The sequence below is a fragment of the Palaemon carinicauda genome, chromosome 30, assembly GCF_036898095.1.
Source record: "Palaemon carinicauda isolate YSFRI2023 chromosome 30, ASM3689809v2, whole genome shotgun sequence".
Taxonomy (NCBI): domain Eukaryota; kingdom Metazoa; phylum Arthropoda; class Malacostraca; order Decapoda; family Palaemonidae; genus Palaemon; species Palaemon carinicauda.
In genome coordinates this window covers 78,937,967-78,953,559 of record NC_090754.1, presented here as the reverse complement: position 1 = coordinate 78,953,559, position 15,593 = coordinate 78,937,967, and the positions used below count along the sequence as shown (strand labels likewise).

The 15,593-nt window shown below is 40.8% G+C and overlaps 1 protein-coding gene across 1 annotated transcript in view; it reads left to right on the top strand.

Moving 5' to 3' along the window:
- Positions 1–15,510, top strand: part of mRpL21 (mitochondrial ribosomal protein L21) — a 60,636-nt gene extending 45,126 nt beyond the window's left edge. Inside the window, exons 2-5 of the mRNA XM_068354112.1 lie at positions 44–193; positions 852–1,015; positions 1,742–1,898; positions 15,353–15,510. Coding sequence (XP_068210213.1) covers positions 44–193; positions 852–1,015; positions 1,742–1,898; positions 15,353–15,456 — 575 coding nt within the window. The 3' untranslated portion in view covers positions 15,457–15,510. The remainder of the gene's footprint in view (positions 1–43; positions 194–851; positions 1,016–1,741; positions 1,899–15,352) is intronic.
- The last annotated feature ends 83 nt before the right edge of the window (positions 15,511–15,593 follow it).

Sequence of the window (15,593 nt, the reverse complement as noted above, 5' to 3'; positions counted from 1 at the left end):
TGTTTAATCTGAAGCTTTATGGTTAATTTCCTGTCATTTTCAGAATTTGTTGCTAGCAGGGGACCTACTCTACCTATGTGGATGCAAGTAAATGGCTTGAGAACTCCATCCCATACTTCATATGTTAACCATCCATTTTCCCAACAAGAAATTGTTGACGACACTATGGTAGCTGATGAAACTTCTACAAAAAGTGAGTATAGTAATCGCATTGGTAGCAAGTTGGTCTGTGTATCGCTTACAGAACATTCATTATGAGAGGTAATGAATAAAAAACTTTAAATATTTTAAGATCAGCTACAATGTTAGATTAGATCTGTCCTATTTAGATTATGAAAAGTGTCTTGAATTAGTCTGTTAACAGAAAAGCATTTTTAAGTTTTAAGAAGTTTGGACCTCTGACGTTCAACCATTTCCAGTTTAGGAAGATCATTCCACAGTCTGGCCAAACCTTTACTTCTTTTAAAAGACTTGGGTTTGCATACCAAGGAAACAGACAAATTACTTCTTTTTACTCTATCCCCCCTCAATATAAAACCAGCTCTTAGGTTTTTTATTAATACAGAGGAAGTAAAAAAATTAGCCATGGAGCCCATGGGTAACCATATTTACAAGCATCATCTTACTAGGAGCTGATATTTTCTTTTACTAAAGAGTGTCTTGGATTCACCTAGATGCCCTAGAAGACATTGTTAAAAGTAAGGGTTCATCTTGACCAGAAAGTTCTAATTATGCCATTTGTTATTACTGACTGCTTAGGCATGGGAATTATAGATTGACAGTTTTCTATCCAAACTTTTTAGTCTTCATGATCTCTCTGTGGACATTAACTCATTTCTTTTTTATTTCAGTTGTAATAGATAAAGTAAATCAACAAATAGCTAATGGCCAGTGTGGAAGGTTATTTGCTGTGGTGTACCTTGCTAGTTTACAGCATCTCGTAACTCCAGAGGACTTGCTGATTATTGAAGGAACTTTTGCACCTAATTTAGGTGATAAAATTAGACTGGAAAAGGTAAAATATAATACGTTTTACAAGCTTTGATTTTTCTTTATATGAATTGGGTAATGTTCTCAATGATATATGGGACCTATTTATATCTCTTGGCCAAGTAATCCCTCTATCTTAAATCATATTAATATTTTATGTATGCCAGAAACCCGACTAAATTTTGAGGCAGGTAATTTCAAATTTGAAATTTTACACTATTTTTAATTTTATAAGCACCACGACACGTTAGGTTCTCTCTGGTGGTTATTATACTGATAGGGCAAGTTGCCGCCATATCATAAGTTTATGATTTAGAAGCTCGTGCTTTACCGATATTTCTTATTAAGTATTGAAAAGAATATTTTTATCAAGATTTAATATTTTGATTGTACATTTCTCTTGGCTAATATTTTATTGAATAGCAATTTATTTGTCTACTATTCTATTTAGCCCAATTATTGCATTATTCAATGACTCATGATATCTATCAGTTTAGTCAAATTCAGAAGTCCAGTGACGCACTTAATTGAGTTTAGTACACAGTGTCTACAAACTACTGTTTGATTTGACTAAACATGTTAGGAAAAGTCCAGAAACTTGTTAAACCTAGAAATTGTTCTTTATTTTTCAGAAAATCAACATCATTAGTTTTATATCTGGTCTTCTTTTTATTGAGTCTTTCTTTTGTCTTGTGCATCTTATGCCTTTATACTGATTTGGTCCAAGGCCTCAACTCTAATTTCATTTTAGGTGTTATGTGTTGGTGGAAGAGACTTTACCTTATATGGCCGACCTCTGTTAAGTAAAGATTTAGTCTACGTTGAAGCAACTGTTATAGAAAAGAATCTTTCACACAGCAAAATCCATTTCTTCAGTTTGAGACGCAACAATAAAAGGAGAACTAAATGTAAGTAAACTTATCAAACAATGGTTGAAAGTTATTATTTGCTATATGTTCTGAATTTTTCTTAGCTGAAAATTTAATTTCAAAATAACATAATTAGTCAAATGGATAGAGTATGAAAATATCTCCTGATGGGAAGTTTTGCCCTGAAAGGTGGAATGCTCAAAAAGTCTGTATGGTGTTAAAGTCAATTACTTTTTTATGTACAGTTTAGTACCTACTGATGCACAATAACGTAGTATTCTATCCCCATCTAAATCTTACAGTTATTAGATAGATTTTCCTTTCACTTGCAACCAACTATTGTCTCGCTCGCTTCCCCATTCACCCTTCGTATACATATTGAGCATCATATATTCCTTTATTTCTATTAAACAACCTGCAATTCATTTGCTATCCATATCAAGAAGGATGAGCTTCAACCAAAGTAAAAACATAAATTCATGGTTGCTGTATGGTAAAATTACCTTGTTCCCACTGCTATCATTTATATTTTTCATTCTTATGTAAACAGCACAGTTGAATTTTCTGCATATTAGTGTAATCAATGATCTCTTCTTGTATCGATGTATATCTTCCAAATTTGTAAAGCCTAGATTTTTCAATATTAAACTTACCCGATAATCATGTAGCTGTCAACTCCGTTGCCCGACAGAATTCTATGGAGGGATACGCCAGCTATCACAATACTAGAAGGGGGTGTATTTACCAGCGCCACCTGTGGCCAGGTACTCAAGTACTTCTTGTTGACACCTCCTCAATTATTCCTCTGTCGTGCTTCCGGCAAGACGTTTTGGGATACGCTTATGTTCTTGGAGTATTTTCACGACTTTGGTGAAGTATTTCTCTTTGATTTCGGCTGTCGCTTTACTGGAAACTTCTATATTAGCTTAGTTAGCTTTTGGAATTATTTGATTAATTATGGTGACGAGAGAGTTTGAACTCTCGTTCACCTTTCAATGGCCGACCCTTCCCTTAGACGGAAGTGTTGGTGTCTAAGAGAGTATAGACTCTCTTTCTTAATTTTGCTTAACGAAAGTTATAGATTTATTTTATATCTCTCCGCCTCTTATAGGCCTCTTCGATTAACTTCCTTTTATTATAAACTTATTAAAATTAATTTTTATATTTGTTTATATTCGACCTTCCTAATAGTAGGCGGTCTTTTACCGAAGTTAATAAACTTTGAGCCCGTCATTTCGGTTTTACCTGTTAACATATTATGCTATTTCCGCCACAGAGTTTGAAAGATTTTCTTTGACAGTCTCGTACTGTTTTCAAAGTTGAACTAACGTTTTGTTTTGTCTCTGCAGTTGTTGACGTTCAGAACGTTCAACTTGCACTCTATCGTTACGATAGAGAAAGAATGTTCACGGTTTCACGTTGCAGTAAGAGTAACCGTGTCTAGCGTTTTGTTCATTCTTTCTTTACTTAATGGTTTTGATCCTAATAAAGGAACTTTTCAGTTTTTTCCTTTAACAATAATATGTTTTAACGATATATATGTTTGGGCTCTTCTCTCAGGTTCTAAGTCAAGAGAGAGAGAGAGAGAGAGAGATAGAGACGGAGGGAGAAAGAGGATAAACGTTTCATTCAAGCTTGCCAGGCGTACGAGTAACGTCGTTATCGTTTTTGCTCTTCTCCCTAGTCTCTTTAGGGGAAGAAACTAAACGTTTCTAGAGTGATCTAGTGTTTAGTCTCTTTCCAACCACTGAATTATCTTTCATTAGATTTTTCTGTTACATTGTAATTCTGTTTTCGCAATTACTAACTTTGAGAAAGGATAGAATTGCGTATTTCAGGTACAAACCACTTAAAGTTTCGAGTTCAGTGAAATAAGTGCAAACAGAAATCAAAGTGATAAGTGATTAGTGCGTGAGGGTACTTTTGTGCGCGCCAGTCGTCCTCCCAGTCCGGGACCTCTTGCAAGCTCCCAAGCCCAGGGGAGAAGCAGTGTCGAAGGGCATAAGGGTTCAGCAGGCCTTGATCGGCGCACAGAAGTATTCTCGGTGGTTGTGGGCGTGTCTTACCGAGACCGTCACTCCCACCCGCAGACGATTGAGCCCTTATTTTGCTCGTCTGCAGAAGAGATTAGGGGAGAAAATAAAGGCAGAGTAACGCTGGTCTCAGGTCTCAAGACCTCTTAAACGTTAAGTCCAGACCTATGCCAGACGTACGAAGTTAAAGTTCACAACCCGAATGCAGTCATTGGGTTAGCTCTGACTCTCCTCAGTCATCAGTTGATTACACTCCGCCTAAGAGGAGTAAGGTTCTGCCACAACAGATCTCTGCTGTTAAGGCTTTACCTCAGCAGAACTTAGTGTCTGCCGACCCCAAGTTAACTCTACTGCAGTCCATACAGTCACAACTTTCGGTCTTGATGCGTGAGTGTCGGGCTGAGAGTGTTGCGCCTCCGCCTCCGCCTACACTCCCCCCCGCCTATGATCGCTCCGCCTGATCACAGTACCACCTGCCAGGCGTACGATGTTGTGAACTCTACTACAGTCCATGCAAGCACAGCTTTCGGACTTGATGCGTGAGTGTCGGGCTGAGAGTGTTGCTCCTCCGCCTCCGCCTACACTCCCTCCACCTACACTCGCTCCGCCGGATCACAGTACCATCTGCCAGGCGTACGATGTTGTGGACTCTACTTCAGTCCATGCAAGCACAGCTTTCGGACTTGATGCGTGAGTGTCGGGCTGAGAGTGTTGCTCCTCCGCCTCCGCCTACACTCCCTCCACCTACATTCGCTCCGCCTGATCGCAGTACCACCTGCCAGCAGTTCCACCTGCCAGGCGTACGATGTTGAGCCACGTGCTGAGTTTGCTGTTCCCTGTGGTGTTCAGCCTCCGCCTTCCTTAAGGCAACCTTTACATTGGGATCAGGAGGATTATACCTCTCTTCCTCCGCCTCCACTTGCTGCTCCACCAGTGATGCAACACTCGGTTGAGGTACAACAACCTCTCCCGTCCATGAGTCAGTCTCCTCAGCTCTCGCTGCAGCGAGCTCAACCCTCCACAAGGCAAGCACCACAACACCTTAGCCTTGCGCCTCAGGAGCCTCAGCTTGCGAGACATTTACCTTGTTCTGCGCAGCCTCTTCCTCATCGCGCTCCGCTCACACCACAGGAACTGGAACTTGCTACTCTGCTTCCGCCAACCGCTCAGCAAGCGCACTCTTGGGTTCAACCACTCATGCTAGGAGTCAGCCTCCTCCACCCATGCGCCTTCCTTCTGCTTGTCTTTTATTCAGCCTTTGCAGACTGAGCCTCAGGTGTTCCCTCATCGGAGTCTTGAAGAGGAAACCACAACTATTGTTGTTCCAGCTCGTTCTGACTCTGCTGTTCAGCATACCTTACCTCCATTTTCATACCATGGTTTAATCCCCATGCAAGCATGCATAAAGCACTCTAGCACTGGTCATGGAATTTCTGAGAAATGTTAAACGCCATGCACACGCTCTGCTTTCCTTACAGCAGGCTCTGCTTACAGCAGGCTCTGCTTACTACATGCTCAGCATACAGCATGCTCTGCATTCAGCATGCTCTGCATACAACATGCTCTGCATACAGCATGCTCTGCATTCAGCATGCTCTGCATACAACATGCTCTACATACAGCATGCTCTGCATACAGCATACTCTGCATACATCATGCTCTGCATACCTTACCGCATGCTTCTCAACACATCTTGGGTTGTTGCCAACTCACTAGACTGTCAAGCAGTTTCATAACGTTGCCTTCTAGTCTGCTGCTTTTGCACCAGTGAACCCTCACTCAGAGAACTTAGCTTTTCTAGGATAAGGTCCCTGTAGATGAGAAAGTTCTTTTCTCCCTCCTTCTGATATTCCCTTGAGGACTCTGTCATTTGGAGGGAGCCTTTAGCTGCATAACCTCTTATGGACTTTTATTTAAGCATAACATGCTTACAGGGAAGGTAATGGTTCCACTTCAGCCGCTAATCCCGTCTGTTACCACACCTGCTCCCATAGACCTTGAGCTGTGTTGCATGACATGCAGTCCAAGCTTAGTCCTTGTTACAGGATTTTTTGTTTACGGAGTCAATGTGTCACGGGGAAGACGTTCAACAACCAACAGAAGGGACTTGTTGTGACGCAGTGCGGCAACCTCAGCAACCCGTTAAGGAGTTGTCTGTACGACCCAGACAGTCTAGACAGATTCGGGTTGTCACTGTACTTCCTCACTTGCCCATGATTGACAGTTTACAGACTGTGCAGCAGTATCATGATCTTGTGTCCGGCTCCGTCAGACGACTGGCTTTTAAGAGCTCCCACAAGTCGTCGCTGTCTGGAGATTTTCAAATGGACTATGGATCTGACCAAGGAACTGGGCCTCCTGGTCAATTTTGAGGAGTCTCAGCTCGTTCCATCCCAGACCATTGTCTCCTTGGGTATGGATCTTCAGAGTCGAGCTTTTCGGACTTGTCCGTCGGCCCCAAGAATCTTCCAAGCCCTAGAATGCATCCAGAGCATGCTGAGAAGGAACCGATGCTTAGTCAGGCAGTGGATGAGTCTAACAGGGACACTTTCATCGCTGGCCCTGTTCATCGAGTTAAGGAGACTCCACCTCCGCCCCCTTCAGTATCATCTAGCTGCTCACTGGATAAAGGACATGACGCTAGAGACGGGCTCAGTTCCTGTTTCCGAAGAGATGAGGTCTACTCTAACGTGGTGGAAGAACAGCATTCTTCTCAAGGAAGGTCTACCATTGGCTGTTCAGACCCCCGACCACCGTCTCTTCTCGGACGCATCGGACACGGGCTGGGGTGCGACACTGGACGGACAGGAATGCTCGGGAACATGGAATCAGGAGCAAAGGACACTTCACATCTATTGCAAGGAGTTGTTGGCAGTTCATCTGGCCTTGATAAACTTCAAGTCCCTCCAGCTTAACAAGGTGGTGGAGGTGAACTCCGACTACACCACAGCCTTGGCTTACATCTCCAAGCAGGGAGGGACTCATTCGAGGAAGTTGTTCGAGATCGCAAGGGACCTCCTCATTTGGTCAAAAGATCGAAAGCTCACGCTGGTAACGAGGCTCATTCAGGGCGATATGAATGTCATGGCAGATCGCCTCAGCCGGAAGGGTCAGGTCTTCCCCACAGAGTGGACCCTTCACAAGAATGTTTGCAGCAGACTTTGGGCCCTGTGGGGTCAGCCAACCATAGATCTATTCGCTACCTCGATGACCAAGAGGCTCCTCTTGTATTGTTCTCCGATTCCAGACCCAGCAGCAGTTCGCGTGGATGCCTTTCTGCTGGATTGGTCCCATCTCGACCTGTATGCATTCCCGCCGTTCAAGATTGTCAACAGGGTACTTCAGAAGTTCGCCTCTCACAAAGGGACACGGCTACGTTGGTTGCTCCCCTCTGGCCCGCGAGAGAATGGTTCACCGAGGTACTGCAATGACTGGTCGACGTTCCCAGGACTCTTCCTCCTAGAGTGGACCTTCTGCGTCAACCTCACGTAAAGAAGGTTCACCCAAACCTCCACGCTCTTCGTCTGACTGCCTTCAGACTATCGAAAGACTCTCAAGAGCTAGAGGCTTTTCGAAGGAGGCAGCCAGAGCGATTGCCAGAGCAAGGACGACATCCACTCTCAGAGTCTATCAGTCTTAATGGGAAGTCTTCCGAAGCTGGTGCAAGGCCAATGCAGTTTCCTCAACCAGTACCACTGTAACCCAGATTGCTGACTTCCTGTTACATCTAAGGAACGTAAGATCCCTATCAGCTCCTACGATCAAGGGTTACAGAAGTATGTTGGCAGCGGTTTTCCACCACAGAGGCTTGGATCTTTCCTCCAACAAAGATCTACAGGACCTCCTTAGGTCTTTTGAGACCTCAAAGGAACGTCGGTTGTCCACTCCAGGCTGGAATCTAGACGTGGTCCTAAGGTTCCTAATGTCATCAGGATTTGAACCGCTCCAATCAGCCTCTTTTAAGGACCTCACATTAAAACTCTTTTCCTCGTGTGCTTAGCAACAGGTAAAAGAGTAAGTGAGATCCACGCCTTCAGCAGGAACATAGGTTTCACATCTGAAACGGCTACATGTTCCTTGCAGCTCGGTTTTTTGGCTAAAAACGAGCTTCCTTCCCGTCCTTGGCCTAAGTCGTTCGAGATCCCAAGCCTGTCCAACATGGTGGGGAACGAACTGGAGAGAGTACTTTGCCCAGTTAGAGCTCTTAAGTACTATCTAAGAAGGTCAAAACCATTACGAGGACAATCAGAAGCCTTATGGTGTGCTATCAAGAAGCCTTCTCTACCAATGTCTAAGAACTCAGTTTCTTACTACATCAGGCTTCTGATTAGAGAAGCAAATTCTCATCTGAAGGAAGAAGACCTTGCTTTGCTGAAGGTAAGGACACATGAAGTGAGAGCTGTGGCTACTTCAGTGGCCTTCAAACAGAACCGTTCTCTGCAGAGTGTTATGGATGCAACCTATTGGAGAAGCAAGTCAGTGTTCGCATCATTCTATCTCAAAGATGTCCAGTCTCTTTACGAGTACTGCTACACCCTGGGTCCATTCGTAGCAACGAATGCAGTAGTAGGCGAGGGCTCAGCCACTACATTCCCATAATCCCATAACTTATTAACCTTTCTCTTGAATACTTTTTATGGGTTGTACGGTCGGCTAAGAAGCCTTCCACATCCTTGTTGATTTGGCGGGTGGTCAATTCTTTCTTGAGAAGCGCCAAGGTTAAAGGTTGTGATGAGGTCCTTTAGTATGGGTTGCAGCCCTGTATACTTTAGCACCTTTGAGTTGATTCAGCCTCCCAAGAGGAACGCTGCGCTCAGTAAGGAAGACGATCTTATTAAAGGCAGAGTAACGGTTCAAGTCGACTTCCTTACCAGGTACTTATTATTTCATTGTTATTGTGGATAACTGATTATATGAAATACGGGATACTTAGCTATCCTTTAGTCTTGTACACTGGTTTTTCACCCACCCCCCTGGGTGTGAATCAGCTACATGATTATCGGGTAAGTTTAATATTGAAAAATGTTATTTTTATTAATAAAATAAATTTTTGAATATACTTACCCGATAATCATGATTTAATCGACCCTCCCTTCCTCCCCATAGAGAACCAGTGGACCGAGGAATAATTGAGGAGGTGTCAACAAGAAGTACTTGAGTACCTTGCCACAGGTGGCGCTGGTAAATACACCCCCTTCTAGTATTGTGATAGCTGGCGTATCCCTCCATAGAATTCTGTCGGGCAACGGAGTTGACAGCTACATGATTATCGGGTAAGTATATTCAAAAATTTATTTTATTAATAAAAATAACATTTTGTACAGTAACTAAATGTCTATCTGCAAGAAGTGGATCCACACTTGAAATGTGCAATATCAAGTATTCATATATTCATTACTCTTGTGATGTGCCGATTGTATCTTAATCAGAGAAGCCTGTACTAAATTATTATACAGTACTTATATTTAGCTACAATTACAGCAAAAAATAAGGAATAAAGTATTAGTTTGGAAGCAGTTTCCTGCATTCCTCTTCCTCTGGTGCACTCCCCTGCTTAGCTGGCAACATCTTCCCATATAGATTAAGTTAGTGGTTTTGGTCTAGATGAATTAAAAGGGGTTCTCAGACCAGAGTTTAATGAATTATTAGACTTGACAATAGGCTTGGTAATATTGTAAAATATTTAATTTTCCAATGTATACTTTGAAGGTTTTGAACATTTTTGCATGAGCTCATTCCTCATTTAGTGGCTTAGGATATGCAGAGTATGTGCCAGCTTTTGATAACGTTCTTTCTTTGGAACATGTCTCGCCAGTTACTTATTCAGAGCATATACATATCTCCTTCAGAGAAGTCTTGTGTAAAGTTTTCTCCGGGTATGTTGTTAGATTTATTTTCTCAGTTTCAGCAGAGAGAGTTACAAGCTCGATTTTAGTTGTATTCAAACGCAAGTGCTTAAATTTCACTTTCTAAGTTTGAGATTTAAATTATACTGCCCCCCCTCCCCCCTCTTCAAAGGAGAATTTTGACAAGTGGCAGTAATTAGTCTATTGAAATTGCCTGTACTGTTTAATTCAGAGGGTCAGCTGTAACTGTTTACCTTAACCATTATATTTAAAGATAGATCAATAACCACTTTTAATTTCAGAAATATATTCTGGTATAATTTATAATTGCATTTTTACTAATTACTGTATTGAAAAGCATTTTGTTCCGACACTAATACAAACCTTTTGGCTCTTTATTATAGAATATACTTTCACTGTAGCTGGAAGACTAGCCATAAGACTTTTAGTGAGGTATAACTACCCCCCTGCTAGTTAGCTGGGAGTTAGGTGGTAGTACCGGCAACCCCGTTCACACTCGCACACGCACTTGTTCTATCATCACTTTCGCTTTTGGCTTGGGATTGGACATTGAACCTTTTTGACTGGCCTTTGAATAATTAATTCTTTTAGTTTTGCTTTTGCAGGGAAGTCAAAAAGGGATTTGTTTCTTTTTGGGGTTTTTCTTGGGAGCGAAGAAACCTCTTCTTACTTCGTTCTTTTCGATCACTTCCCTTTGATGCCAAAAAACCCCCTAGGACTAGAATACTCCACCGCTTCCCCTAACCCAACACTCGCCATCCTTAGTGCTAAATACCTTGCTTGTTTCTTGATGTATAGCACACAAGTACAGTGTGAACAGCGCAAATCGCTTTATGCAATACTGTTATGACATGGTCTTCTCACCTGTAACTGTGTGTGCTTCAGTTCACTATACTGTACATCTATACAATAGAGAGTTGCCTTGCACAGACATTCAAGTTACCTGCAAAGGCACATGCGCAGTCTTCCACATCGACATTACTGTTCTCGTCACAGCTCGCGAATGTTCGACACGCTTCTCTGACATTTGTCTACTACCATTACTACTACTACTACTACCTGCTGTATGTAGTACCATGTCTGGGACTGGCGATCAGTTGCTGTCCCTTTATCTTCTCCCTGTCTGTAACCATTTAGGTCACTTGATTTGGTATGTAGTTAGCTTACATGTTGGCACCTTCATAATAAATGGTAAATGAATGACACGAGTTACGTTGTTTGCGCATGCACTCTTGCCCATACACCTCTAGACCTCACCCAGAAGATAGAGACATAGAATGGTACATTGATTCTCGACAATTGCTGCATATGAGAAATCTTTCCGACTGCTTGCATCTGCCGCATCCCTCTGTGATTCCGAATCAGAACTTGGGAATTATAATCCTTCAGGGTTATGACCTCTGACTTCTCTCTACAGGTTACAGAATGCATTGGAACTCTCACATGGGTTTGGTCTCAAATTCCTGATGATCTCCCTAGTGTCAACAGGACCTCATTGGAAAGGCATTCGTCTGTTAAGAAGAGAGAATAGAGACTGAAGAGGGCGACAAGCCGCCACTTTCTACTTGACTCGCTACTAAAGCCACCTGTCCTCCTTGGAGTGTTAGGTGACCAATGGGTGAGAATCAGATTCCCCTATCCCTATAATCTAAGCTCTTCAGACTCCTCAGAAGAAGGTGGCCCCTACTTGTGGCATCACACGTCCTCCGGACTGTGGTCTGAATCCTAACAACATTTCCACTTGAACCTCGTGGAGTGTGGACAGTTCCAACAGCTCATTTCAGGATACTCCATGGTGTTGATGAATGATGACACCACGGTAGTGTCTTGTATGCAAACAATCGAGGAGTTACTTCTTCACAGCACCTACAGTATGCCAACTAGCTGGGGTAATGCTTAGATGGACGAAGACAACTCGGCACCCTTTCAACCTTGCTCATCCCATACAAGGAAGATGTTCTTGTAGACATCTGAGTAAAGCAACTTGGATAGTTGTATCTTAGTGGTCTTCAGATCATCAATACCCAACAGTCAGAACTTTATAGGTTTCACCAACAGTAGACCTGTAAGTGGCGCCACGTCTGATCAACACTTTCGACGTCCTGCTCATCACTACCTTTTCCCCAATCACTGGGCGAGAGGCTTTCCATCAGGAGACAGCATAGATGTCGACGCATTCTTTCCCCCCCACCCTCTTGTCAGCATAGTAAGATTACTCGTCTAGGAAGTTTATCCAAGCTCGTCGATGACCCTATTAACTCCGATGTGGCACCAGGCAGAATGGTTAGCGAACTTTCTACATCTGCTCTGAGATGTCGAGGTATTCCCCTCCATGCCATGATCTTCGCTGACAATCACTCGAGTTTTTCCTTAACCCTTTGCTACGATGACGTCATAATATGCCTGGTGATACAGACGGCAACATCTGGATAAGTCATTAGTCATACCTCACTTCACGAAAGAATCTGCTTATGAAATTTTCACGCTGTGAAACGAGATGCGAATATTTTTATGACTCACTTTGCAAAATGTTTCTTATTATGAAAAGAGGTTTGCCAGCCAGGCCGAGAATAAAATAGTCACCCATAATAAAAGTTCAAGAAAATTAACACAATAGAAAATGGAGCTGTAGTCTATAGTGCAGTACATATGGTCCTATATATTTTGTATACGTACAGCATCGTACTGTATGTATGGTAATATTTTCCATTTATTATTACATTGTTTTAATAACTACTTAATTTACAGGTTTTAACAGTTAGTTTAGGTATATTGAATGGTTCAAATGTATCTGACTGTACAATATTTCATTGTGGTTATACTGTAGCTTGATTATAAGATTTAATATGGTATTTTGTAGGGCTTACAACGAATTAAGCGATTTACATGTAAAATGTGACTCACAACACAAAAAAAATCACTTTACGAAAGCCACTCCAGAGCGAATTAATTTCGTGTTGTGAGGTATTACTGTATTATTATCATTACACGCTTTAATATAAGTCATATGCAGGTTAAAATTATTCGTTTATCCTACAATACATTATACATGGTCGTGTATCACACTTCACTCGAGAAATTTCACTAAAAAATTTCCTCTCCCCGACATCAGCCCCTCTTTCTTTCGTCAGACAACCAACAGTGTTTAAGATTCTAGCCTTTATTTATGATTGTGAAAGAGATATTTTAGTCTGGTATCATTATTTGAATCTATTTTTATATTACCATATCAGATCACACCACTCTATCAAATAGCCACATTCCCTACCAGAGTCATTACTCAAATCCCCCTGTCATCCTCTTCCTAGAGATGTAGGGATCGTCACATCTCGCCCTACCATCAAGAGAAATACTTGTGATTCTAGTCCTTATTCATGATTATGTAAGGATTCATTTTAGCGCATTTCTATGTTGCATTCATGGTCAGATCACAAAAATACGTCCTACAAAGCTTTCTTCAATTTTCTGGCCTCTAACTGTTCAGAAATTCCTTGATAGTGGTCAGAAAGTTCATGAGGCCCTTGTTTGCAATTTTAAACAGTTGAGAGTCTGTGTGTTATTTCTAAGCATCATTATTGAATTTTTAAGTAATAGATTGCAAAGAAGTGTTGTTGATGGGCACCTTAGTGAGTATAGGAATGTGACATCTGGTGTTCCTCAGGCTAGTGTTTTTGGCCCATTACTTTTCATGTATACACGTGGTTTGACGCAGATGATGCTACACTTTTGCATCAATTCCATCCCCTGAATGTAGTTGTGGGGTTGCTGTATCCCTTATTAGAGATTTATCTAAAATTAATGTTTGGTGCAAATTAAGGAGGCATGAAATTGAATCCTAACAAAACAAAGTATAATTGTAAGTAGGTCAAGGACAGACTCCTTAACATCTGGATGTCAGCATTGATAATGTTACTTTAACTCGGTATGACTTTTAAAAGTTTAGGTGTGATTCTGGACAGCAAATTGACTTTGGAAAAACAAATAAGGTCTGTGGCTTGTTTAATTGCACAAAAAAAATTCTTGAGTGTCTTTCAAGATGAATCTATTCTGAAGTGTTTTAATTCTTTCATTCTATCTTGTTTCGAGTATTGTTCTCCAGTCTGGTCTTCAGCTGCTGATTCTCATCTTAATTTGTTGGACAGGAACTTAAGGTCTATTAAATTTTTTATTCCTGATTTAGATGTTAATCTCTGAGAAGTTCAATTTGTTCCTTATGCATGTTGCATAAAATTTTTCCCAATTCTGATCATCCTTTACATTCAGATCCTCCCGGACAGTTCCATCCTGTTCGTAATACTAGGCATGCAGCCAATTCTAATAGTCGGACCTTCTCAATCATGAGGCTCAATACTAAACAGTATTCTAGAAGTTTTATTCCAGCTCTGACCAAGTTGTGGAATGATCCTAATTGGGTAGTTGAATCCATTGAACTTCAAAGGTTCAGACTTGCAGCAAATGTTTTGATGTTGCTGTTCTTAAAATATTTTGTGTTCATTTTTTCTCATATCTTTTATTTATTTCCTTACCGGGCTATTTTCCGTTGTAGCCCTTGAGCTTATAGTATCTTGCTTTTCCAGTTAGGGTTATAGCTTAGCTAGTACAGTAGTTATATTAATAACTCCTACAAGTTCCAGCCACAACATAAGCATGACACTTTACCAAAGTATCATCTCATGTCTTTTATATTTTGTATTAGTATTGGTCATTGTTCTCACATGAAAAAGCTGTCAGTCTCTATTTCCAAGGCAGTGAAATATCCAAAACAGGAATGATTGTTCGTTGTAACAATCACACCCAAAATAGAATGACAGAGACGAACGAACAAACTGTCTATTGAACTTCATGTTTTTTTACCTTTATTGTATTTGTTTTGTATATACACAAATTATCTAACAAGCTCTCAAGGTTAGCATCGTTAGGATAAAAAGTTACTAGTGTCATTTTACTAGAAGTGACACTATGGAATAGGTATATAACAAGTAGCTGGTGTTTCACAAATTATTCTATCAAGTTATGTATGTAGTTTTTGGCTCTAATTGATCTATTTCCATACTCTGAATGTCACCATTATTCCCACCTACCAGGTCAGTGATTTAGCAGAAAATGGGAATTTCATACATAAAACTTGTGTAAATTTCTAAAGTATTGCAAGTTACCAGCCACTTCTCAATTGTAGTAGCTACTTTGGATTCTATTTTATACATTTCACCAGTGATAGCATGGTTTTTACATAATTCATGGCATTTTTTTCTTTTTCCCTAAAGGTCTCCCCATTCATATGATTAATAGCACAATAAGAATAATAACCCTCTAGGGGAAATTAATGTTAATATTTTCCACGTACAATTACGATTCTACAGCATTTACTTTCCATCCCAGATATGATGGCTCCTATGACAACCTGGCACCTTGCATTTTTTCTGTAGCAGCAAATATTAGCATTGAAAAGTTAAAACTATAAAATGGTTCATTAATTTATCAAATCCAACCTTTATGAAAATATTTGTTTAGGGCCTCTGTGTTAAGGACACATCTTTCTATATACTAAGGACTACATTATGCAATTTATTTAGTGTGCTCTATTTATCAACAGTTCATCGAAGCCAACAAACCTTACTTCGAATCAACACTGTTAAGGTGATGCACAAGATCAATGAAGTCAAGGATGTGGAAGGGGTAGACGGAAGAATATTCTGAACAAGTGTGTATATAGTTATGTAAAGTTTGTAAAAAATAAAACTTAGTAAGAAATGTGTGTATATTTCCATAATACCTCTTATCAAAAACAACAAAAACTTTAGTTTTTTCAGCTAATTGGAAATCTTGGAAATGAA